The 23,720-nt window shown below is 36.7% G+C and overlaps 5 protein-coding genes across 5 annotated transcripts; 1 reads left to right on the top strand and 4 right to left on the bottom strand.

The window, feature by feature from the left end:
* Positions 1 to 319: 319 nt before the first annotated feature.
* LOC140874007 (uncharacterized) lies at positions 320 to 1,816 on the bottom strand. The gene is made up of 3 exons (XM_073277291.1): positions 1,732 to 1,816; positions 1,099 to 1,295; positions 320 to 817 (listed from the first exon to the last, which is right to left on the bottom strand). Exons 1-3 carry the CDS (start codon positions 1,814 to 1,816, stop codon positions 320 to 322), a joined length of 780 nt encoding a protein of 259 aa, XP_073133392.1.
* Positions 1,817 to 6,952: 5,136 nt separating this feature from the next.
* On the bottom strand, positions 6,953 to 10,407 carry LOC140878615 (calcium-dependent protein kinase 2-like). The gene is made up of 8 exons (XM_073282236.1): positions 9,521 to 10,407; positions 8,994 to 9,137; positions 8,727 to 8,879; positions 8,473 to 8,588; positions 8,126 to 8,293; positions 7,929 to 8,056; positions 7,744 to 7,843; positions 6,953 to 7,459 (listed from the first exon to the last, which is right to left on the bottom strand). Exons 1-8 carry the CDS (start codon positions 10,200 to 10,202, stop codon positions 7,355 to 7,357), a joined length of 1,596 nt encoding a protein of 531 aa, XP_073138337.1. The 5' UTR covers positions 10,203 to 10,407; the 3' UTR covers positions 6,953 to 7,354.
* Positions 10,408 to 10,848: 441 nt separating this feature from the next.
* Positions 10,849 to 14,107, bottom strand: LOC140878625 (rhodanese-like/PpiC domain-containing protein 12, chloroplastic). The gene is made up of 8 exons (XM_073282243.1): positions 13,734 to 14,107; positions 13,235 to 13,351; positions 12,943 to 13,034; positions 12,473 to 12,573; positions 12,278 to 12,388; positions 12,027 to 12,135; positions 11,679 to 11,729; positions 10,849 to 11,150 (listed from the first exon to the last, which is right to left on the bottom strand). The coding sequence occupies exons 1-8, from the start codon at positions 13,981 to 13,983 to the stop codon at positions 11,070 to 11,072; spliced, it is 912 nt and encodes a 303-aa protein (XP_073138344.1). The 5' UTR covers positions 13,984 to 14,107; the 3' UTR covers positions 10,849 to 11,069.
* A 679-nt stretch (positions 14,108 to 14,786) lies between these two features.
* Positions 14,787 to 15,758, bottom strand: LOC140874006 (uncharacterized). The gene is made up of 3 exons (XM_073277290.1): positions 15,690 to 15,758; positions 15,372 to 15,597; positions 14,787 to 14,947 (listed from the first exon to the last, which is right to left on the bottom strand). The coding sequence occupies exons 1-3, from the start codon at positions 15,756 to 15,758 to the stop codon at positions 14,787 to 14,789; spliced, it is 456 nt and encodes a 151-aa protein (XP_073133391.1).
* Positions 15,759 to 20,661: 4,903 nt separating this feature from the next.
* Positions 20,662 to 21,633, top strand: LOC140874005 (uncharacterized). Its single transcript, XM_073277289.1, has one exon. The coding sequence runs from the start codon at positions 20,662 to 20,664 to the stop codon at positions 21,631 to 21,633; it is 972 nt and encodes a 323-aa protein (XP_073133390.1).
* The last annotated feature ends 2,087 nt before the right edge of the window (positions 21,634 to 23,720 follow it).

The following is a 23,720-nucleotide window of genomic DNA, read 5'->3' as shown; positions in this document are numbered from 1 at the left end:
GGATACTGCGTTAGGTTTCCTCCCAAGAAGTGCTTAAGTTAAAATTCGTCAGCTTGACTGGCACTACTTCTCAGTTTCGCTTAGCGGAATGTTATCTACATTCCTCACTTCATTTCCATAGTAGTGCTTTACTCGTTGTCCATTCAACTTGAATGTCCGCACATCATTTTATTTTATCTCGATTGCTCCATGTGGGTACATTGTCTCCGCTGTAAATGACCCTGACCAACGTGACTTAAGCTTACAATTTTAAATGAGAATTGAATAGAAAAACTTGATGTCCTGGTTCAAAATCCCTTTGCAAGATCAGTTTGTCATGTCACTTCTTCATCTGTTCTTTGTAGATCTTGACATTCTCATAAGCATTGTTGCAAAACTCTTCCAACTCATTTAATTGGAGAAATATTTGTTTCCCAGCTACCTTCATATCAAAATTTAGCTTCTTGATAGCCCATAAGGCGCGATGCTTAAATTCAAGTGCCAGATGACATGGTTTCTCATAAACCAACCTAAAAGGAGACATTCCAATAGGTTTTTTTGATGCAGTCCGGTACGCCCACAATGCATCGTCAAGCTTGATCGCCCAATCTTTTCGATTAGTGTTCACTGTCTTCTCTAAGATTTGTTTGATCTCTCGGTTAGATACTTCAGCTTGTCCATTGAATTGTGGGTGATAGACCAATTCCACCTTATGATTCACATTGTATTTAGACAAAAGTGAATCTAAGATTTTATTGTAGAAATGCGTACCTTCATCACTTAAAATGGCTCTTGGCGTCCCAAACCTCGTGAAGATATTTTTTTTGCAGAAATTTTGCTACAACATGAGCATCATTAGTAGTTAGTACTGGTGGAAATTGCTTCCACCCACTTTGACACATCGACCGCTAACAAGATATATGATTGACCAAAAGATGGTAGGAATGATCGCATAAAATCAATCCCCCATACATCAAATAGCTCTACCCCCAAAATATTTTTCAATGGCAGCACATGACATCAAGAAATATTGTCAACCCTTTGACATTTATCACATGATTTTACCAAGGCAAAACTATCTTTTAACAAATTTGACCCATAAAAACCAGACTGTAATACCATAGCAGCTGTTCCGATGGCTCCAAAATGCCCTCCATATGGTGTAGAATGACATTTCTCCATAATTTCATGTGTTTCTTGACCCTCCACATATCTTATGATTACTTGGTCAGCGCATCTTTTGAATACGTATGGGTCATCCCACAGAAAAAACTTTATGTCATGAAAGAACTTCTTCTGATGATGATGGTTCAATTCTGGAGACAAAACACCACAAGACATAAAATTAGCAATGTTAGCATATCATGGGAGATTAGAATTTACCTTGAAGAGTTGTTCATTTGGAAAAAAAACTTATTTGATTGCTTTTTTCTTCTTTTTTATTCTCCAATTCGAGTCTAGACAAGTTATTAGCCACTTGATTTTCACTCTTCTTCTTGTCCTTGACCTTAAAATCACACTCTTGTAATAACAAGATCCATCGTATCTAACGCGGCTTTGCAAGCTTTTTGGAAAACATTTATCGAATAGTTGCATGGTATGTATAGACAACTACCTTTGTGCTAATCAAATAGGGCCTAAATTTGTTGAACGCAAAAACTACTGGATGCATTTACTTTTCAGTGGTGATGTAGTTTTGTTGTGCTGCATCCATAGTATGACTCGCATAGTATATTTCCCTAAATACTTTGCCTTCGTTCGCCAAAATAGCTCCAAATGCATAGTCGCTGGCATCACACATCACCTCGAATTGCTCCTTCCAGTCCAGAGCTACCATGATAGGTGTTGTCACCAATTCCTTCTTGATCTTTTCAAAAGCCTGCAAACAATAATCATAAAAAATGAGTGTGGATTCTTTTTCAAGTAAACTACACAGGGGTTTAGTAATCATAGAGAAATACTTGATAAATATATGATAAAACCCCGCATGCCTAAGAAGCTCCTTATGCCCTTGATGTTCCTTGGTGGTGAAAGTTTTTCAATTGCCACCACTTTGGATCTGTCTACCTTTAATCTCCTAGATGATACTTTATGTCTAAGGAAAATATGATAAGTTCCATAGATGAACTTAATTTTTATATTATTTGGCTCGACTTTTGTTATGAATTGAGTGGTATTATGCATATTTCGCTGTTGTTTATGTGGAATGCAGGAAGTGGACAAGATATATGAATTGCATGAAAATAGAGGTGTTAAGGATACAAAGGAGATTGAAGAAGAATTAAGACATGATTTTGGGAGCATTAATGAAGAGCCTAAGCACTAAAAGAGGCGCTTAAGCGCCAGAAAAAGGAGTCATGAAGCATTGGCACCTAGGTGCCGATACCTGGACTTGAAGGGTGCCTAGGCCCCGTTTTTTGGTGCCTAGGAGCTGAAACCCTTCAAAAAAGAAGAGCCTAGGGTCTAATTTAAGAGCCTAGGCACTGATTCTGGGCGGAAATATGAAGAAAAGAAGAGTTTTGCAATTCAAAAGACCGGACTTGTTGGGATTTATTCATCGGGCTTCTAGACTTATAAAAGAAAGGATCTAACCTACAACAAAATGTTACACAACACACGCACAGAAGAGAAGAAAGGCACAAGATTCTTTGAGAGAGAGAGAGAGAGAGAGAGAGAGAGAAAACGGCACAGAAGAAAGAACGATTGCGAAGACGAAGAAAGCAGAATCTAGGGACAGATAGGGGTGGCAAAAATTCCTGAAATCCCAACCCTTCCCGAATCCCATCTCATTCCCGTGCCGAAAAACTCCCAACCCGAAATTTTTACGACCCGAAATTTCGGGATTTTCTCATCCCGATTAATATCGGGAGTGGGATCGGGAATAAAATCTTATCCCGATGGGATTCCTAACGGGATTTTTTACCCGTCCCGAAATAATATAATAATATATTTTATTATTAAACTTATTAATATAATAATCTAAATATTATTAGGTTTCAACTCATATAACACTTAATTATGGACTTAATTCGCATAATTTTTATTGTTGGGACGATCAAATTGTAAAATCACGAAATGTCATTTTATTTTTATGTATTTTTAAAAAAATTAAATTAATAATGTAATTAATTCATATTTATAATTATCTAATTAGAACAAATATGTAGAACAAAACTCAAGAGATTAATATGACAATATATTTAACAAAATTTATTTAGCAATTGTATCCGAACATTTTATTAATAATTATCCGATACATTTTTTTCTCTTAACAAAACTTTGAAACATTATCCGAAATATTTTAATATTATATGTTTTAAGTTGAATATTTATTTTTATTTATAAATATAAGTTTTTAAATAGTATATTTAATAAAAAATTATCAGATTTTTTTATTTTTTGAACGAAATCTTGAATATGAAATTTTTTTTTGTGATTTTCTCTCCCTACCTTCAGGATCCCGAATAGTCGGGTCCCGAAATGTTTCGAGTACGAGATCGGGAGAAAAAAATTTTCCCAATTCTTTTTCGGATTGGAGTTGGGTAGGGGGTTTACGGGACGGATCCCGACCCGATTCTCTTCTAGTGTTGAAGTTTGATGTCTAGATTCATAAACATGTCTTGTTTTTGTTTGTTTTGCATTATGAACTAAGTTTTTATTTCTGGAGGAATGACGTAGCTTAGTTGAGACGATTTCTATGATTTTTTTTATTTATATGATTGAATTCCTCATGTTTACTTGTGTTTTCTAGGTTTGATTGTCTTTTAATTTACTGATCATAGATTGAATGTTAAATTTATTTATCGTTCCGGAGAGGAAATTTTTAATAGGATCATAGACAACATTGTTTAATGTTTATATGGTTCGGGAGGCGTATAACGTCAACAGAGCTTAAGTAAGAACATCGCTTTCAAAATATCATTAAGCCTAGATTTTTAATAGGGATATTGGGCTCAAAACTTAATTGCTATACTCTATTTGTTACTTGAGAAAGGAAAATATAAATAAGTAAGTGTTATTAGTCATCAAACAAGTAGAATTTATGAACATAAATTCGATAGAAGTAGAAATCGTTGAAATTAAGTGAAATAAAACAGCTAGATAATTTTATCTTATTGAAATAAAGAAGAGTTATTGACGACTGAAGTCTACGACTGAACTAGGCACCTTGACTGAATCTTAACTGGAAGACATTCTCGACTAGTTGATGATGCTCAAATGATCTAATCAGAACTGAAGTTAAGAACGAGTGACACATATCAGGGATATTCAAGAATGTCAGCCTCGATCCTTAAACATTTCCAACACACTTAGAAGACTTCATATTTGTCTGTAAGATATTTTGGGGATATAAACATCCGTACACTGTAGATGTCGCGACAGTTACAGTGCACAAAATATACTTTCTATCAGAAGTTGTCTACAAGAATCACAACACAAGGCAAAAATATTTGTTGTGAGGAACAGATATTTTTGAATGCATTTATGGCCGTCACAATTAATGCTTATAAATAAGTTTGAAGATCAGTTGAAGAAACTCTCTAACTTTCTATGCATTCTATACTGTCGTTGCATTCAAGCTTTTAGTCGCACTTTCAAGATCACAAGTTTATAACAACTGATATGGCACACTCATTCAATTTCTTATCTGATCAAATTAGGATCAATTTGTGCTAAGTTTTAAAGTGTAAAATTCATATTTGTAAAAATAGTCGAGAAATATGTATTGTATTTAAGTTGAGTGCTAGGAATTTCAGTCGAGACAATGTTAATTCCTTACTGAATCGAGGTATTGCAAATCACTTATAATACTCAAATCTTCTAGTGAATCCTTCCCAAAATGAAGAAGGGGTGACGTATGAGTCATTAATCTCCGAACATCCAGAAACATTTTTGGTGTTATCTTTATTTCAGTCGAGCCTTCATTATTGTGTTATATCTGTCAGTCAACCTCATTTTGCACATATATTTTTTTGGTTGATTGACATTGACAGTCAAGAAAGAGCAAGTGGTTCAGTTGATATCTCAACTGAAATAATAATTTGAAGAAGAAAATTTTGAAATAGTGTATTTACCCCTCTCTCTACACACACCAATCGATCCAACAATTCTATATCCTTAATTAAAGCTTTAATATAAGTATTTTTAAACATGTTCTAAAAATAATAAATTTTTTATTTATTCATTTAGATGAAGGATCAAAATTTTTAGCTTCTGAAGAATATTTATTCATTATTTAAAATTTTATAAGAATTTCTAAATATATTTTTTTGCTTTTTTAATTTCTAACAGTTTCATTTAACCAAGATGTCGAATGCAATCGTAAAAAGTCAATTTAACGATAAAAGATTATTATCCGCATTTAAATGTTATCTCAAATGACATAAATACTTTAAAAATAATTTATATAGAATTTAAATATATACATTACAGTATATCAGCAATTTTAAATATTTATTCAGACGTTTATACTTAATAATTCTAATAATTAATTATATAAAATAACACTGCATGAGTGAGATACTAATTATGATAAAGATGGAGGTGAGTCACCTGTAGTGTGCACTTGTTCTCCTTAAAATTGAGCAAGTGCCTACGAAAATTGATGTAAAATAGCCAAAAATCATATTAAATTTATAAATTAAAGATGCATGTCTTTATTTCATATTGATATTATTCTATCATATATATGTATTTCTATATTAGTTTTATGTACTTTTTTAAATTAAATCTATGAACTAAATTTTAGCTAGATCCTCCAAAATTGTTATGGTGTTACAAAATTTTTTTATAACCCTCTATGTTAGGCAAAATAGTAATGCAGGATAGATCACCATAGGCTAGGGAGTTGGAGTCATAAGCTGAGGAGTTGAAATGGTAGTATGCTAATAAATTACCAAAGACTCGGGACTTGGAATCAAAGGCTTGGGAATTGAAAGATTATTATTATTATTTTGTTTTTTTTAAAAAAAGGTTGCGCCTTACGTTGGGAAAAAACAAAAGACATTATTATTGTATTTTCCCCTTAATTTTAGTATATTTAAATAGTTTTGTGCTAGGGGTTGAAAAACATACTATATATATGAAGTTTTGATTGATAAATTATTGATAAATAGAAAGTCAAGTTAATTGTAACACGACTTCGAGGGTATGCTTCGACTTGGTGGAATAAAATACAAGAAATGAGAGTGTGGAAAGAAATGAAGCTAACATATGCAGTATCATATCAACACTCCAAATAAAAAAGATTAGAATTGCAAAATAAAAAATAAAAAACATGAGACGAAAATTTAACTTGAAAATATAGAAAACTAAAATCACAAAATATATATACAGGACGAAAAATGCAATTTTCTCTGGAATTTATCTCATGGCTATGTTAATTGTTTCATGAAAAGGATCTCCAATGGAGATTTTTCTCCTTCCTTCTAGAAATGGACAGAGATTGTATACTATGTTGTAAACGAGCCGATGCGGCTCGCGAACTTTTTGATCCGGCTCGAAAAAATATTCGATTCGGATTCAAATTTTTCGAACTCTAGCCAAACTCGAGCCAAACTCGAACTATTATACGAGCCGAACTCGAGCCTAAAATCTTTTGTTCGAAAGCTCGCGAACTTTTATATAATATACATATATAATATTTTATATATATTATAAATAATATTATATTATGTATTGATAATATTATATAAATATTATATAATATATTTGAATCGAACTCGAACTCGAACTCTAACTCTCAATCGAATCGAACTCGAGCCGAAAATAAAAAACTTTCGAGCTTCAAGCCGAAATTCAAATATCTCAATTCGAACTCGAGCTCGAACTCGAACACTAAAATTTTACTATAGTTTGGCTCGGTTCGGCTCGTTTACAACCCAATTGTATACCTTGTATGCCTGCATATATAATTCTACATACATCCGAAGATTGACATATATGAAATTCATTTATCACGAGGTATCTTGTTTATGTTTATTCATCAATCTGGCAGAATAAATATCATAGCTAGGACAAACAAATAATATTCTTGAAAGGAAAGAAAATGATTTCCTGTCACATTTCATAACACCACAATTTGCAATGCATCTTTCAAGGCCCCTAGTACATATAAAAACAGCCATAACTTGAATGTGATACTTACTGATGGGGACTACTGATACAATTCTCTGGTCACCTGATCAATTACGACTTCATTCGGAGATCATCAAACTTTTTCCCTCTGTTTGTTTTAAACATAATTGCTTCGGTACCGGTGATTTGTACTGAGAGTTGTAAGCAAATCATATTCTCTTTAATGAGCAAGTAAGAAAAACTGGATAATATATAATGAGATTCTCCATCATCTCCATAGAGTTGGAATGATGTAGTACTATGATACGAAGACACCGTCTCTTCTCTTTTTGGGGTTTGCTGCTGCTTCTGGATTACCTTTCTTCATCATTGCCACAAACTCTCCATAGTCAATATTCCCATCCTGCATTTAAATGTTTAAAATAAGCTTAAATACGGCGCATCGAGGGGAGGAACCAAGAATTTGAGACATGGCTATTTAAGTTGTCATCACGCAAAAATTTGATGTTTTGTCCCCTTTTTGGGTGGAGGGGCAACAGCCAGTTTGTCTTACCGCTGAGCACGCCTCTTGCTAATGTGTAAGACTAAACGATATGTGTAATAGTTATCTTGAATCGCGTTAGCTTTCATATAAGAATCATAATGAAGATGATGATTCACCAAGTTATATCAGAAACAAGTGCTTACATTATCAGCATCAACTTCAGAAATGATTTCTTTTATATCATTCTCATCGTTCATTCCATATTCTCTTAGAGCTTGCTCTAGTTCTTCTATAGTAATGTACCTGGTCACAAGAATATTATACTAATGTTAAGAAATCTGTACAATCATTTTACATGCAAATGCAAAGTTTCATAAACAAGAAATACCCGCTATTATCTTTATCGAAATACTGAAATGCTGTGTAAAGATGTTCTTCTCTGTCCATTCTATTCATATGCATTGTCGCTGTGATGAATTCTTCGTAGTCAATCGTCCCATTGCCATCCGCATCGGCCTAATGAACATAAGGGTAATGACAACATAGAACTTACAGTCAGCTTTACAAAATTTCTGAAATACTTACAGCCTCCATCAACTGTTTGACTTCATATTCAGATAGTTTAGTGCCTTGCTTCGACAATCCTTGCTTTAGCTCTTCAAGTGTTATTGTGCCGCTGTTATCTGTATCCATGCTCTTGAACATTTGTTTCAAACCCATGATTTCTTCCTCTGATAAACAGCCAGCAATAACCTGTTCATGCAAGAATCTAACTAGTTTGAAACGGACCAAAAGTAATGGAATTATTCCAATACAGGATCGACCAGTTGCCCGCCCCCCAAAACCGGAAAATCTTGAAGTTGATCTCGTCAACTAGTTTCCTGAGGGTGCTGTTGTGTCACAAGTTTTGTAAAGAAATAAGTATAGTTTACCCGAAGTGCGACTTTCTTGAACTGATTCATGGCTCTGAATTGTTTCAACCTATTCAAAACAGCATTATCAAGTGGCGTATCAGGTGCCTCTCCATCCTCTTTGATCCATGGATGATCTGAAAAGAGTAGAACATTTTAGGATGATTTTCTACCACATAAGGTAGTAATTATGTACTTTATAATTACAAGTTGTTAATCATTTTGGGCAAGACTTAATGGTATACTAGTATCTTCGACAATTTAACCACACGTACTTAGCACTTGGAATGCTGTCAGCCTTTGCTTGGGGTCCGAATTCAACATCTTCCTCACAAGATCCTTTGCACCATTTGAAATGGAAGGCCAAGGATCGCTTGTAAAATCAACGTGTCCTCGAAGAATTGCATTGAAAATTCCATTTTCAGATTCTGTACCAACCACACTCCCGTTAGAACTTCAAATACTATTCTGGCGACTGCTGAATCGGAAAGTAGAAAGTTGCTTTATTTAAGTAAATCGAAGTTACGAATATTGTAAATTACCAGCCCAAAAAGGAGGAACTCCACACAGAAGTATGTATAACATGACTCCAACACTCCAAATATCAGCCTCTGGCCCATATTTTCTCTTCAAAACTTCTGGAGCAATGTAATATGCGCTGCCCACGATGTCTTTGAATTGTTCTCCTGGAATTTATCAACATAATATGTAAACTAATGCATAACCATAATCACCATCCAAGCCTTAGCTCTCGTTTACACTTGCATACTTCTACTTCATTGTACTTCCTGCAGTTAAACTCTTGATCCCCTAGATTACATAAATTATGCTTTAGAACTCTGGTCGACTTAATTATCGTGCCTCGCCAATTTCTAAGAGTTATTTTTAAAGATCAATGATGAATATGCCTGAATAATCACAAACGTGTGGCCCTAATCGTGCTTCATTAACATGTTATGTTCTTGTATAGCCCTTTGTTTGTCTAAACATTCTTGTGCAAAATTTGAACTATTCTATAGTTATGAATACCATGCATGCAGAAGCAGAAACCATTTAATTTATTACCTACCCTCTTTGTAGAATACAGAAAGCCCAAAATCTGTGGCCTTGAGCGGGGCATTCTCATCCTTATTCAAGAGCAAGAAATTCTCAGGCTTGAGATCCCTGTGAATAACCCCCATGGAATGGCAGGTGTGCACAATCTGCACGATGGTCCTGAGCAACGACGCAGCAGCACGTTCCGTGTAGTGCCCCTTAGCAATGATCCGGTCGAAAAGCTCTCCTCCGGCACACAGTTCCATAACCAAATGCACCGAATGTTTATCCTCATATGCACCCTTAAGCTCCACAATGTTGGGTTGTCCTGTCAAATGGTGCATGATTTGTACCTCCCTTCTCACATCCTCAATGTCTTCCTTATTCGCCAGCTTCCTCTTTGCTATTGTCTTGCAAGCCAACTGTTCACCGGTATGCTTATTTGTACAGAGATGGGTCACCCCAAATTGCCCACGGCCGAGCTCTTTCCCCATGGTGTAGGTGGCACGTACGTCTTCCATGGGCCGACCAAGAACAGGGCCAATCGGGGTTGGCTTGGTTCTTTTGGGGGAGCGGTTTGGGGACGCTGGTGGAGGCGTTTTCGGAGGAGTGGTGGAAGGGTTATCGGTGGATGGCCCTGCGACTGAGGACTCAACCTTCCCCGCTTCGTCCGTTGGCACATCCTCGATGGCGCTCCGGGAGCAACAGCTGCCCATTTTGTTGATGAATCAACTATTTGGTTTTTAATGATTTGTAAGGAAGAGAGGATAGAAGAGGAGGGAAACGTGGCTACGGCCGCTGACGGGTGGCCGGAGCCTGAAGGAAGAGCAAAAGAGAACCTCTTTTTGGGTGCGTGAGAGAAATGAGATTGTTTTAGAAAGAGACTTAGCATGTGCATGCATGCATGCAGGGTCGGAAGAGCCAAAGATTACAGGTTGTGAGAGATTGAAGGGAGATGTGAATGAATGAAGAAGGATATTTTGGTAATTTTCTTTTCCAAGATAATATGAGTTTCGATTGAAAGAAGAAACACATCATTTCAGGCACGAATGGTTGGGAGCCATTTCAGACATCTGTTTTGGTTGGCTGGTTGACACACCATAGGTTGCCTTTTACTAAGAATGGACTTTTGTTTATATGTTTTGAGGCAATATATATCCATATCATGCAACTTGAACCGACGACATATATTCTCCATCAACAACTCTGTCTTTGAATTAACTGAGTCATTACCAGTGGTGACCAAATATCTGGTTAAACCCGACTATAATTCAGAAATTTGATTTCTAGAAACCGTCCATTCGGTTCAGTTTTGACCGAATGCTCACCCCTGGTCTGTCATATAACCCATTCAGAAGAACTTTTCAAGTACGAAAGTCAAAAAACATGTTCATCATATACCTTGATAGTACTAGAATCGAGACACGCATTACCCAAGTCAAAACCATCGAGCAAGATGTTTCGCACTTTACTAAACCAAAAACCTCTATGTTGTACAAAATATTTGGAAAATTCTTCCACGGGAAATGATACAACACAAGGGAAACAAGAAAAAGAAAAATATAACCAAAATCAATGCAAAACTAGTAGGTCGGAACCGATGGATCTGCTTTCACAGCATATTCATGAATTCCTCCGGCCACATTGAATACTCTTCTGAATCCCTGAAATCGAAAGTCATGGTGCAGATGAACTTAGCCATTATGAATTATGGATACTATTATGGTCATGCAGTACTAGTATATCAAGAAACAACAACAAAACTTAATCCTTCGAGTTATATATTGTATAGTGGATTTTTTCCATGATTCAAACCAATTTTTTAAACGGCGACTGGAGTGGCAGATTGGTATCAAAGCAGAACTTTATTGGCCTTAGGTGGACTGTCCCAGGTAACAAGCACATTGCCATAGGGTCATGCCTGGCTTGGGTCGGGGACAAACTTTGGGAGAGCCAAACTATAGATGAGGGAAATTTCCAACTGCAACACATAGCTTCCCCCACCCCCATCCGAATCGACAGTTATCTAGGGTGGATTGAGTGACATACAACATCGACATGTAAGAAGAGAACTAAACCACAGCCAGGGTTCTGGCCTTTGCCACTGCCCCCAAAACAGTAATGTTTTTTAAGAGTGTTATTCTACTTTTGCTTCCCAACATGCTTTTTCCTGTAGAAATTCAAAAGATCACCTGCGTCTGCAACCATTTGGCGACTTGCAATGACCGCACACCATGATGGCACTGCATTAAAGTTTTAATAGAACAATAAGCAGCAAAAACACATAATGATACATGGAATCTGATGGCCAAAATAAATAAATTGGCAGGATAGAATTTAATTAAAAAGCCAATGATGAGTTACTTTAGCACAAATAAAAGGTCAAAAATGATACATTCGGATAAAAAAGTACACGCAACTGATTGCTGTCACTAATATTCAATAGCAACACAATAATAAATATCAGTCGGTTCATATCAAAATTAAATTTCACAGCATAATAATCAGTGCACAACTTGGAACAAATGTTCAGAACATACCAGGACGTATGTATCAATCTGAGGATCAAACTTTGTCAAAATTTCAGGCCCCCAGCTTCCAAACTGCCGAAGTGGAAGAACCTGGAAACCTGTCAATGAAGCTTGGGCCCTGTATCAAGAAAATAAAATCTAAATTGTGATGACATATTATTTCCACCAAATGAAATGATAAATCAGAGTCTAACAAGTTATTTTCCTGAATCTTGTGTTTTCTTCCTTTTTATTGTTAGGATGCGAAAAGATTTTCTTACACTTCTTCAGGTTCTCGAACATCAATCAATTGGGCATCTTCAAGAAACGTTGGATTTTTCATTTTCTGATAAAACTCGACGGGTTGAATGTCTTCAAGTACTGATTCCTCCCTGTAACAGAAAGTACAAAAATGACGACAAAAAGCATATCCATTGTCTCTCTAGACTTGGTTTTAAAATATATATTGAATTTACCTCTCTGAGAGAACTTGCAACAAGTGCCATCCAAATTTAGTCTTGCACCTTATAACTTTATTTAATGGAGCAGCAAAAGCGGCTTCGTCAAATTCTGTCACCTGATGAACTTAACTGTTAGGGTGCAATTTTTAAATGAAATTAAAGGAAAGCTCCGCACGACAGCACCCAAATAAAAAAATCACAAATCAAATAAATATGATTCTGTTCGATTGAGATTTCTTGCCCCAGATACTTTCATTAGCCAATATGAAAAATAAAACTACAGGTCAACTAAATTAAAGAGAGTCTGGCTGATGACTCGCCTTCCAATACCCATTGCTTGATTTGGATTGCATAGATTTGCAAACAATCCCATGGGAAAGAAGTAAATAAAATCAACATTTTTTTTACAGAAAAAACTATAATATGAATAGATATTCTTATTTAGATGAAATAAATAGCAATTGAGATGCACACAAACAGCATACCATCTGCCCTCTTCTCACCCAACCAAGCATCCCACCTTCTTCTTTAGATGGGCATATAGAATATTCCACAGCCAAGTCACTTAAATCCTCCCCTGAACGCAACAAGTGACGCTGTCACCAAGACAACAAAATGGAGGGAGAGCAAAAAGCTTTGACATTGTCTATATTTGACGCTTCTATCCGGAACTGAATCTAAGAAAGAAAGACCCCAGCTGAGCACTGCTCCTCCATTTCGCCACTTAATCTACTAATTTGGACTCTAATTTATCTGAGACCCCAAATAGAAACAAACCTTCTGCAATTCTTTTCTGTAGTTGAAGCAAGAGGTGCTGATCATCTTCTTTGACAAGCAAGTGCTGCACCAATAATTCTCTGGCTTCTTTAGAGCTACTTTCAGTGCCGAATGAAGCTGAAAAAGAAACATAAGCTGAGATGAATGAACTTCGAGGAACTAGAAAACTGATGATATCTTAGACACCATTATGATAGCAATATACACAAGCACGCATACATATATGAATGCTCTTGCTCCCATTATGATTGCATACATGCATATGTATATGTTTTTTTGAAAGGATGAGGATATCTAGAAATAAGGATTGCATTAAGAAACATAAAGTAATTACACCAGAAAAAGGAAACAAATGAATATTATCTCCAATAAAAACCAACAAATTAACCAATACAGACTAATAAAAGGAACCAACAAACACTAATTAACAAGAAAAATCGGATCTTGAACACAAACATTGAAACGAAGATAATGGTATTGGGCTACATCAGTAACAAACCTGCAGCCTTAGGAATGCTACATTGACCGATCATTTCAGATACCCAACTCAATTTGGAGCTAAAAACACTATAATTACGGCTATAAACGGGTAGAACGTGAGTGATTCTTCGATGTAAAATAGACTGCGATGTATGCACTCGGGAGATGGGGAAGATTTTGTGATAGGTGAGAGTGGGCAGAAGAGCAAAGAGAGGTGACGGGGTTGTGAAAACACTTGGCGAGAGATGGCAAGAAGAAGCTCTTAACATCGCTCGCTCTTCGAAATTTGAATCAGAAAATGGAGAAGATCTGAAGATGGGAGTTTTTCTGCAGTTCTAACCTTTTACCTGCGATTCGAGGCAACGCGACTTTTCTCAAAAATCGATGTCCAACATTTTAAGATAAATCAACTATGCCTTCGAATAAAATTAGTAAATCATAATTCATAACAACTTTCAGAATAGAATTAGTAAATCATAAATTATATTAGAAGTAGTTGGAGTTGGAGTTGGAGTTGGAGTTGGAGTTGGAGCAGAGGACGATTAAGTGTATTCAAATTAAACTTTTAAAGACTTTTATGGACTTTTGTGGAGTTTATGTATTTTTAATGACTTTTATAGACTCTTATTGACTTTTTTAAAGAATTTTGTCATAGACTTTTGTGGAGTTCATGGATTTTTAATGACTTTTATAGACTATTGTTGATTTTTTCTGTACAATTTTTTAACTTTATTCGTTAATTCTTCTTGATTTTTTTATCCTAACATTGTCATCTAAATTTTTTATCATAAATTTTTATGTTTATAAATTCTTTTTATTGTTTTTCAAAAACAATTAATCAACCACTTATTTAAATTCATGATTTTTTTGTCATGTCAATTTCAAATATATAGTCAATGAGTAATATTTTTTCACGCATATATAATAACACTTTTATCAATAATCAATACTAGATAAATAATGACTCAAAATATACTAGATAAATAATTGTATAAAATTGTAGATAAATGATCAATCAAAATACGGAAAAATTATGATATTTAAATTGTAGTAATCTTTTATGGAAAAAACTTTAATCATTAGTGACTACTTGATCAACGTCGATCCACATTTGGTTGGCTATAGCATCCCTCCATGCATTAGCATTTGCTCGTTGTTGTTCTTGAGTATCAAGTAATTGATCAAAGTTGTCTTCATGAATTTGTTCTGATGAAGATGATGGAGCTTCATTATCTGCTTCAATTGGAAACTCTTCGGAACGACACTCCTTGCGAAGAAAATTATGTAACCCGACACAAGCCAAAACAAGATCTGTCTGAGTCTTGTATTTAATAAATGGAGGAGCTATCTTGAATATTTTGAAACGCGATTTGAATATGCCAAATATTCTCTCAATAACGTTTCTCAATGAAGCGTGGCGAAGATTGAACAACTCTTTTGTATCTTCAGAGTGACGACCTTGTCCTGTGAATTCTTGAAGATGATAACGTACACCTCGAAAAGGAGCTAAAAATTGACGTCTATTTGGATATCCGCCATCCACTAAAAAAAATTTACCTATCAAATCATATTTGTATATCAATGAATAACATATATAAACTTTTGAAAAGTAAAAAAACATAAATAATTTAGTAATATATATTGCAAAAAAAAATACCTTGTGGCACTTTGAGTCCATTATTTCTTGATAAAGCATCTGTCAACACGTGTGAATCATGTGCAGATCCCTCGCACCCACTGAGTACATATATGAATTCTAAATCGAAGTTACACGCTGCTAAAACATTTTGATAAATTATTCCATGACGATTGCGGTAACTGTTAGCATCACGCCAAGACACTGTCGTGGGGATATGAGTATCATCAATAGCTCTAATGCAATCCTGCAATAAAATAATAATATCAAATATATTAATACTTGTAACATCAACAACAAAAATAATAATAAAACAACAATAATTGAAAATATTGTTACTTTGAAGTAAGGGTAAAATCTAGTGCTCTCTCTTATTCGTTCTGGCACTGTAGATCTAGGTTTTGCCATCATATCAACGTCAATGATCTTTAATGCTTTCAACACCTTGTGGAAATTTTCGCTAGTATTGTATTGTGATCGACCAAATATTTTACGAATCATGTAATATCGAGTATTTTGACCAACAATAAGTAAAAACATTGCAAGCATTTCTTCAACACAGATATATCGTGTATCTTGTAAGTGTGTTTTCTCCCTAAGAATGTTGCACAAATTTTAAAAAAACATTGGGGTACATCCTATATATTTCTCTAAAGTTTGTTGGATCTTCTTTTAATATTCTATGAATATAATCGTATCCACTTGCAGTTATTGGTATTCTAGTTAATGGTTGTTGGATACGTTCGTGACACATACTAGTCCTATAATCATTTAACACAGAAAATATTTCGAAAATGTGCATCAACAAACACTTAATGGATTCATGTAGTTCTTCTTCTGATTTGTCTTTTTCCATCTCTTCATTTGCGTCATGTGTATTGAGATTTGACATTTAAATAACCTTCCTGGCATAAAACAATTGATTAAATAAAAAAAACTCCATGAATTCATGGAAAAAAATTCACATGCATATCAAATAAAATTTTTTCATCAAACATGCGTCTCTGTTATCTAGTCTATGCGGCTACAAGCACCCGAATCGAAATATATATAAATCACATGGGAATTTCAAAATCAACAAATTGTTTCGAATTAAATACAAAATCTAATCCTCAAAATTAATTAGTTCTCTCATAACCGACCCGTTGATGGATAACACTAAAATAAGCCAAAATAAATATCATGATGAACATAATAGAACCATAGCCAACCTTCTCTTTAGCAAAGCACAAACAATTTCACATATCAAATGACAAGGGATAAATTTTATGATCGAATCCTCACATTTTAGTTAGAAGGCTTTTCATTGAATAGGGTGAACAAAAAATAGAGACGGTAAGAACAGAAAAGTAGTATAGATCACTAAATGTTTTTTTTTAAAATCTATCAAAATCTTTGGAGTGATGAGAAGAAAATTTTAGAATTTTTTTTATGGTGCCTAGTGCTTGAATATTTGTACATAAAGATTTTGGTAGAAGTTATTGAAAATCTATATACTTTTTCAATATTACTTGACTTTTATAGAGTTTTAAAAAATCAAAATTGAATACCACTTGACTTTTTAAAACTCTATGAAAATCTATGTTGAATACCTATCTACTTTTATGGAGTATACAAAAGTAGAGATTGAATACCTCTAGACTTTTAAAGTCCATAAAAGTCTTTAAAAGTATAGTTTGAATACAACCCCCAAGAGTGGAGGAGTAGAGGGAGGTGATGAGGTGGGGTGTGGATGAGCCTAGGAGTTGAGGATGACGATGGCGGAGGATAGTAGATAGGGTAGAGCATACCTGAGGTGGGTGAGCTCTTAGCTTAAGATTCGTCTCAAGAACAAGACCTCTTAGCTTCAGCCTCGCCTCAAGGCGAGTTCCGGATGAACAAGCGTGTGAGTCTCACTCACGTGGTCCCCTATGGAATGTACGTGGTCCTCTACCTTCTACTATATAAATACCAAGTTTTCTCATTTCATTTGCAACTCGTTACTTTCATTTTTTAGGGGCGCCTAAGCTTCTCTTTCTTTTATTCGTTCACGTCTCTGACTTGAGCGTCGGAGGGGCTACGCCGGGATACCCTCCCGACCCCTTCTAACATTATTTGCTTGATTTCAAGTTCATCTCTAGACTTGAAGCTTCGGGCCTGAGTGAGATTCGGACCATCAAATTTTAGTGAGTATCACTTGGCGCCGTCTGTGAGAAAATTGAGTTAAGACGTAGAGATGGTTGGAAGAAGAGGAAGTAGAAGGGCTCACACTACCTCATCTCACCTAGGGCTGAGGATGGAGGAGCATCCCCTTAGGAATACGGTGGGGAACATGATCTTGGAAGAGTTGGGTCAGTTTATCACTAAGGTGGTGGAAGAGGCCGTGAAGAAAAATCAAGAAGCCTCGCGAGGCTTGGGTCATAAGCAAGAGCAAGAGCAAGTGTCAGGTAAGGATGAAGTGGGTCAGCGGAGTCAGGTAGGGGGAACCTTACCCCCTCCGGGCATGGATGATCAAGAGAGGGAGGAAATGTGGAAGGAGATAAGGATGTTGAGACAACAACTTGGAGGAAAGGGTTCAACTCTTAAGAAAGAAAGTCCATTTTTCCTTGCGATTTTGGAGGAAGAACTTCCAACTAGTTTCAAGAAGCCAAGCATGGGAGAATATGATAGAAGTACAGACCCGCAGGAGCATATGGGAATATTTGAGAATGCTGCCTTGTTGCATCAATACTCTGATGGTATAAAATGTCGAGTATTCTTGAGCACGTTAGTGAAGTCCGCCCAGCAATGGTTTAATATGTTGAAGCCCGGTTCCATAAGGTCTTTCAAGGATTTCAGTGTGGTTTTTATGCATCAGTTTGCTAGTAGCAAGAAGTACAAAAAGACCTACTTGAGTTTGTTTGTGATAAGAAACAAAACCATGAAACTTTGAGGGATTTTATCCAACGATTTAATGGTGCGGCTTTGGAAGTGCCGACTGCTACTCCTTATATACTGATAAGTGCATTTACCCAAGGGTTGAAAGGAGGTTAATTCTTCAAGTCTCTGGTTAAGAAGCCTCCATCAAGCTACGACGATCTTTTGGCACAAGCAGAGAAGTACGTGAATCTAGAAGATGCTCAAACACATAGGAAGGACTGAGCAAAGACAAGGAGGTAGTAATGTGGAAGGGGCGGATAACGGAGGTAGAAAGCGAATGATGGGAGAAAGAGAAGATGACCGAGCTTGAGGTAAAGGGAAATTCTCACCTTATGTCCCCTTGGCTCAAAACCGGGACAAGGTGATGGAGGTGGAGGAGAAAAGAAGGAATCAAGGAAGTTTGCAAAGGATTGATGAAGGCCCTAAGTTGCCTCCACCTATGAGGAGAGCAAGAACTCCGTCAAGAGGTAATCAAGAGTTTCATTCACCCCCTAGGCAAGGGCGAGGTCCTCCTTGGATAAAACAAGGAATGAAGGAGCCGAGAATGAAGATAGAGGGTCAGGGTCCTCCTCAAGGATTTGACCAACAAAGGAGGATGACAGGCAATGCTAACAATCCTACGAGAATAATGATTCATATGATTTCAAGAGGTGCCACCGACAGTGATTCTGGGCGAGCACGTAAAGCACATGGGAGGAGGATGGAGAACTTTGAGATATCTAAGGATCTGAATTTACCACAAGATCCTGTTATTAGTTTTGGACCCAAGGACCTACGAATTGTGGCTCCGCATAATGACGCCTTGGTGGTGACAGTTACAATTGCAAATTATGATGTAGCAAGGATATTTGTTGACAGTTGGAGTTCAGTGAACATATTGTTCAAAGGGACGTTGGACCAAATAAATATAGAAGGATGTGAATAGGAGTCGATCTCTAAACCATTGTATGGATTCACAGACCATGCTATTCGACCTATGGGGCAAATTGATCTCGGAATCTGATTCCGTCGATTTCGTCATGATCCCCTCGTCAAATACTTTCTGATTAAATACATTCTTAAAATTTTCCATTTTTGAAAAAATTTTCCGAAAAAAAAATTCCTTATCATGAGAAACTGTCCACTAAATGATAATTTTCCTGTTCTTTGATATTTATTCTGTATCCTAAGCCTTTCCATTTGTATTTTCAGGAAATGGCGCCAAGTTTTCCTCGTACTCGTGCCCATGCCATCTTTCGCATGAGGCAACTTGTCATCGATAGTCAGAAGCAAAAGATCACATGGCTTTGTGCTAAAGTGGCAGACACTAGGCGTGAGCAGAAGGAAGGGGAAACAAGGGCCAACAAATTCTTCCACGAGCTGGAACAAGTGAGAGGTGATAACATCTACCTTCGGGATGATATTGACCTTATCCATTTCCGAGAAGAAGCTCCGCGCAATCAGGTTATTAAATCTGAAATGGAGCATGAAAAGACGAAAGGAAAGATTGAGGAATTTGTAGTGGAGCACAAGCAAGTGAAAGAGAAGCTGGAGGCATCTCGTGACACCGTATCCGAACTCTCCGGTGTTGTGAGCCACATGGCTAAACTGGCGGATCAGGAGAAGCACCAGAAGCAACAGTTCGATGCCGAACAGGTGCTGATTCATCAACAAATGCGAGTTTGCATCCAGCAACAAGAGGTCCAAGTCCAGCAACTGCAGAATACGGTGGCAGATTTGAACACCCAAAATACCATATTGCTCAATGCTGTTAACCAGCTACAACCAGATGACTCAAGTGAGGAAGATCTGGAGGAAGATCCGGAAGAAGGTCCGGAGGAATATTCAGAGAAGGATCCGGAGGAAGTAAAGATTGAGAGCCCTGTGGAAACTGTGGAGAATGGAAAAGTTATAGTTTTGGATTAGCGAGAATGTCTTAGTTTTGGAGCAAACTTTTGGCTTTTAGCATTATTTTTCAATTCTGTTATTGTTTTGAGTTCCTATCGAAAATAGTTGTCTTCTTTTGAAATTCAATAAATAACATCTTTGATTATCCATGTGATCAAATTGTTATTTATGTTTGTTATCAGTAGCTCTATTAGAATCTTAGAATCTCATATTCTTGTAGGAAATGGAAAGGGGAGCTAGAAGAGGAGGCAACCCCCGTTACAATCGCAACAACAACAACTACAATGAAAACAATGGGAATACACCTCCGCCACCAAGGGTCAACCTCGACCCAGCTGATCTGATGGCCATAGCCACAATAGTGGCAACCACCCTCCAGGGTATTGTGGGCGTGAATTAACTGCCGCCACCTCTACCTCCTGCTCAACATGGGACTAAGTATCATTATGGGTCCCTTGGAAAGAATAAGGCACCGACCTTTGATGGGAGCTCTAATCCGGAAGTAGGTCAAAACTGGCTCAAGAACATGGAAAGTCAGCTCCGATTACTTGAAATTCCGGAAGGAGTTAAGGTCGATGTAGTGACACCGTTCTTGGAAGACAAAGCAAGAAAGTGGTGGGAGGCAATTTCTCCAGCAATGGTAGCAATGGGGCCAGTTACGTGGCAGCAATTCCGGGATGCTTTTTTGAAACAGTATTTTTCGGCAAAAATCAAATTGCAAAAGTTGAGCGAGTTTGAGAACTTTGTGCAAACCCCAGAGATGTCTGTGATGGAGTACACATCTAAGTTCAACTCCCTTGGAACCTATGTACCGACAGTCATGGATGATGACACTCTGAAAATGCACCGTTTTAAGAAAGAACTTAACAGTCGGATTCAGTCAGCCTTGGTAGTTTTTCAGGCCACAAGTTTTGTTGATCTAATGGGGGCAGCCATTAAATCCGAGACTGATATCAAGAGGCGTGAAGATGAAAATAAGAATAAGCGACCCCTCTCAGGTCCATCTAATCCAAGTGGACAAGGATTCAAGAGGCCAAATCAATCTTATTGTCCATCCAAAGGTTCCACTCCGACTGGTACAACAACTAAGCCATGCCCCATTTGCAATTTTCGTCACCCGGGTGAATGTCGTAGAACATCTGGTGCATGTTTTAACTGCGGGAAGATGGGACACCGCATTGCTGATTGCCCCAAAACTAAGAAAGTAGGGACCGGACCAAACGTGGCCAATACCTCAGGCAAGACAAAAGAAGACAAACCCAATGCTCGAGTGTTTGCCATCACTCAAGAAGAAGGTGATGATGCAAGCGATGTCGTGGCAGGTACCATTCTGATCAATCAATTTCCTGCTTATGTATTGTTTGATTGTGGTGCCACACATTCTTTTATATCTAAGAGATTCTCTAAGAAGTTAAGGCTTGAACCTGAAATGCTCGTCGAACCTTATAGAGTAGCAACTCCTACTAGCAAAAATATTGAGACTCATAAGGTTCACTGAAACTGCAATATATGTATCAATAGGAATACGTTCGAAGCTAGCTTGATTCAACTCAATATGGTTGAATTCGATGCAATTTTGGGTATGGATTGGTTATCCAAGAACCATGCATTGGTTGATTGTAGAGGGAAGAACGTGAAGCTTCAAGCGTCAAGCAAAAATGAAGTTGTTGCGTTGTTTTTTTTGCTCGCAAGTGCACGGGTCAAGTTTTAATAAAGGAGAGTAGAGTATCATTCCACAGAGACTGAATATTTAATATTACACTGAATATTTGAAACTAGCCTGAATTAATCCTATTTAAAGCTACGGATTTTCAAGATTTATAAAACTAAAATTAATTCAATAAAATAAAGAAATAAATAGCTAGCAGTGAAAAATTAAGGATAGAATTCTAGAGGTGCGACTTCGTTCAACCTTCCACCATGTTTAATCTCTAAGATTTATATATTATAAATTTTTCAATTTATTAGCCTAGAATTCAACTATTATCTATCCCCTTTCCCAAGTGATGACATATATTAATGATCTAATATAGATCGCAATATTCCTATTAACAATCTAATATTAAATAATGTGATTTGCATAAAATTCTTCAAGGCTTCGATAGAGTTATACGCTTCCCATCAATATAAACACTAAAGATGTGTTTTTCTATGTCTTGTTTATAATTTTCTCTCCCGAGTGATGAATTTAAACACATAAAGCTATCAACCTATGGCCAGTAGTGTTGAAAGGCAATCGAATCAGAAGAACACAAATAAATTCAACGAAGAATTCAAATAATAATATAAAATATTCTAAACATGGTTTCCGGTATCACTACATCGTTCCTCTAGATGAGAAAATTAGTTCATGACAGAATGTAAAATAAAATAAGATATAATCAAAAAATATTCCATCACAACAAAAATATTTAAGAAGAAGAGGAACAAAAATCTATATAGAGGATGTGTCTCCGTTCCCGGACGAAAGAAATCTCCGTCTTGTAATTTGTTCTCCAACCTTCAATCTTTTTCTCCCTTGTTCCCTCTCGTGTTCTTCCTTCAAACTAGCCGCCCACCTTTATTCATCCCCTCCTTCCAGATAATATCAATTATCCTTTTCAATGTTAAGAGTCCTAGCTTTCCAAAATTACCCCGTACAAGTAGCGTTGTGACGCCAAAAATGTGCGCAGCTGCACTTCATATTCTGATTTTTCTCTCGTTGAGCAGCGTGAAAGAATATATAAGAGTGCAGGGGCGCCTATTAAGAGTGCAGGTGCACTTATTCTTCTGTTTTCTTTCTTTGTTCAACGCCTAATTTTCTTGGACAGGTGCAGGGGCACTAATTTCTTGCGCTGGTGCACTAGGATTTCTGGTTCTGCGTTCATTCAATATCCAACAGTGCAGGGGCACTTCTTTTCCGCGCAAGTGCACCTGTTGGGCTGCCCAAAAACATCTCCAGCTTCTATTTTCTCCTTTGTTGCACTTTTCACACCATATTTGGTCTTTTTATGCTCCATAAACATATCATAATTACCTTGCCTCCTACAACCGACAAAAACAACACAAAACACATAATACCGCTCAAGAAACACAAAAATCCAAGTTAAAACTATGAAATATAAGTGCAATAAATTGCACTTATCAGAAGTTGTCTTTCAAGGCAAAGACAAGGGACGTAAACCCTTGTATCTGCTTCCCAAGCATGGAAAGACATAAAGGGTGGTGAAAAAGTTTACCTAGCTATGATCAGCGAGGTAAAAGAAGGAACCGAACCTAGACTAGAAGATATTCCGGTGGCGCAGGATTTTTCGGACGTCTTTCCTGAGGAACTACCAGGAATGATTCCAGACCGTGAAGTAGAGTTTGAAATTAATTTGGTACCGGTTGCTGCACTGATCTCTAAAGAACCGTATCGAATGGCACCAGCTGAACTTAAGGAGTTAAAGGATCAACTCCAGGAATTATTGAATAAGAAGCAAATCCGGCCAAGTGCTTCTCCGTGGGGAGCTCCAGTCTTGTTTGTAAAGAAGAAAGACGGGAGTTTGAGATTGTGTATTGACTACAGAGAATTAAACAAAATCACAATCAAGAACAAGTACCCCC

The sequence above is a fragment of the Henckelia pumila genome, chromosome 1, assembly GCF_033568475.1.
Source record: "Henckelia pumila isolate YLH828 chromosome 1, ASM3356847v2, whole genome shotgun sequence".
NCBI classification, from domain to species: domain Eukaryota; kingdom Viridiplantae; phylum Streptophyta; class Magnoliopsida; order Lamiales; family Gesneriaceae; genus Henckelia; species Henckelia pumila.
Note: the sequence above shows the minus strand (reverse complement) of the source record. Positions and strands in the feature narration are given on the sequence as shown.

What these genes read in the sequence shown, in the direction of transcription:
- LOC140874005 (XM_073277289.1), top strand. Translation starts at nt 20,662, where the DNA reads ATGGAAAGTCAGCTCCGATTACTTGAAATTCCGGAAGGAGTTAAGGTC.
- LOC140878615 (XM_073282236.1), bottom strand. Translation starts at nt 10,202, where the DNA reads ATGGGCAGCTGTTGCTCCCGGAGCGCCATCGAGGATGTGCCAACGGAC. An exon ending in GACAGCATTCCAAGTGCTAA is followed by an intron (nt 8,589 to 8,726) that starts GTACGTGTGGTT and finishes TACTCTTTTCAG; the next exon opens with ATCATCCATGGATCAAAGAG. An exon ending in CTGAAGTTGATGCTGATAAT is followed by an intron (nt 7,460 to 7,743) that starts GTAAGCACTTGT and finishes ATTTAAATGCAG; the next exon opens with GATGGGAATATTGACTATGG.
- LOC140878625 (XM_073282243.1), bottom strand. Translation starts at nt 13,983, where the DNA reads ATGTTAAGAGCTTCTTCTTGCCATCTCTCGCCAAGTGTTTTCACAACC. An exon ending in GTTCGAGAACCTGAAGAAGT is followed by an intron (nt 12,136 to 12,277) that starts GTAAGAAAATCT and finishes TTCTTGATACAG; the next exon opens with GGCCCAAGCTTCATTGACAG. An exon ending in CCAAATGGTTGCAGACGCAG is followed by an intron (nt 11,151 to 11,678) that starts GTGATCTTTTGA and finishes TTTCGATTTCAG; the next exon opens with GGATTCAGAAGAGTATTCAA.
- LOC140874007 (XM_073277291.1), bottom strand. Translation starts at nt 1,816, where the DNA reads ATGGTAGCTCTGGACTGGAAGGAGCAATTCGAGGTGATGTGTGATGCC. An exon ending in AGCTATTTTGGCGAACGAAG is followed by an intron (nt 1,296 to 1,731) that starts GCAAAGTATTTA and finishes TTTTGTCTCCAG; the next exon opens with AATTGAACCATCATCATCAG. An exon ending in CCATCGGAACAGCTGCTATG is followed by an intron (nt 818 to 1,098) that starts GTATTACAGTCT and finishes CTCATGTTGTAG; the next exon opens with CAAAATTTCTGCAAAAAAAA.
- LOC140874006 (XM_073277290.1), bottom strand. Translation starts at nt 15,758, where the DNA reads ATGGCAAAACCTAGATCTACAGTGCCAGAACGAATAAGAGAGAGCACT. An exon ending in GATTTTACCCTTACTTCAAA is followed by an intron (nt 15,598 to 15,689) that starts GTAACAATATTT and finishes ATTTTATTGCAG; the next exon opens with GATTGCATTAGAGCTATTGA. An exon ending in TGGACTCAAAGTGCCACAAG is followed by an intron (nt 14,948 to 15,371) that starts GTATTTTTTTTT and finishes CAATTGAAGCAG; the next exon opens with ATAATGAAGCTCCATCATCT.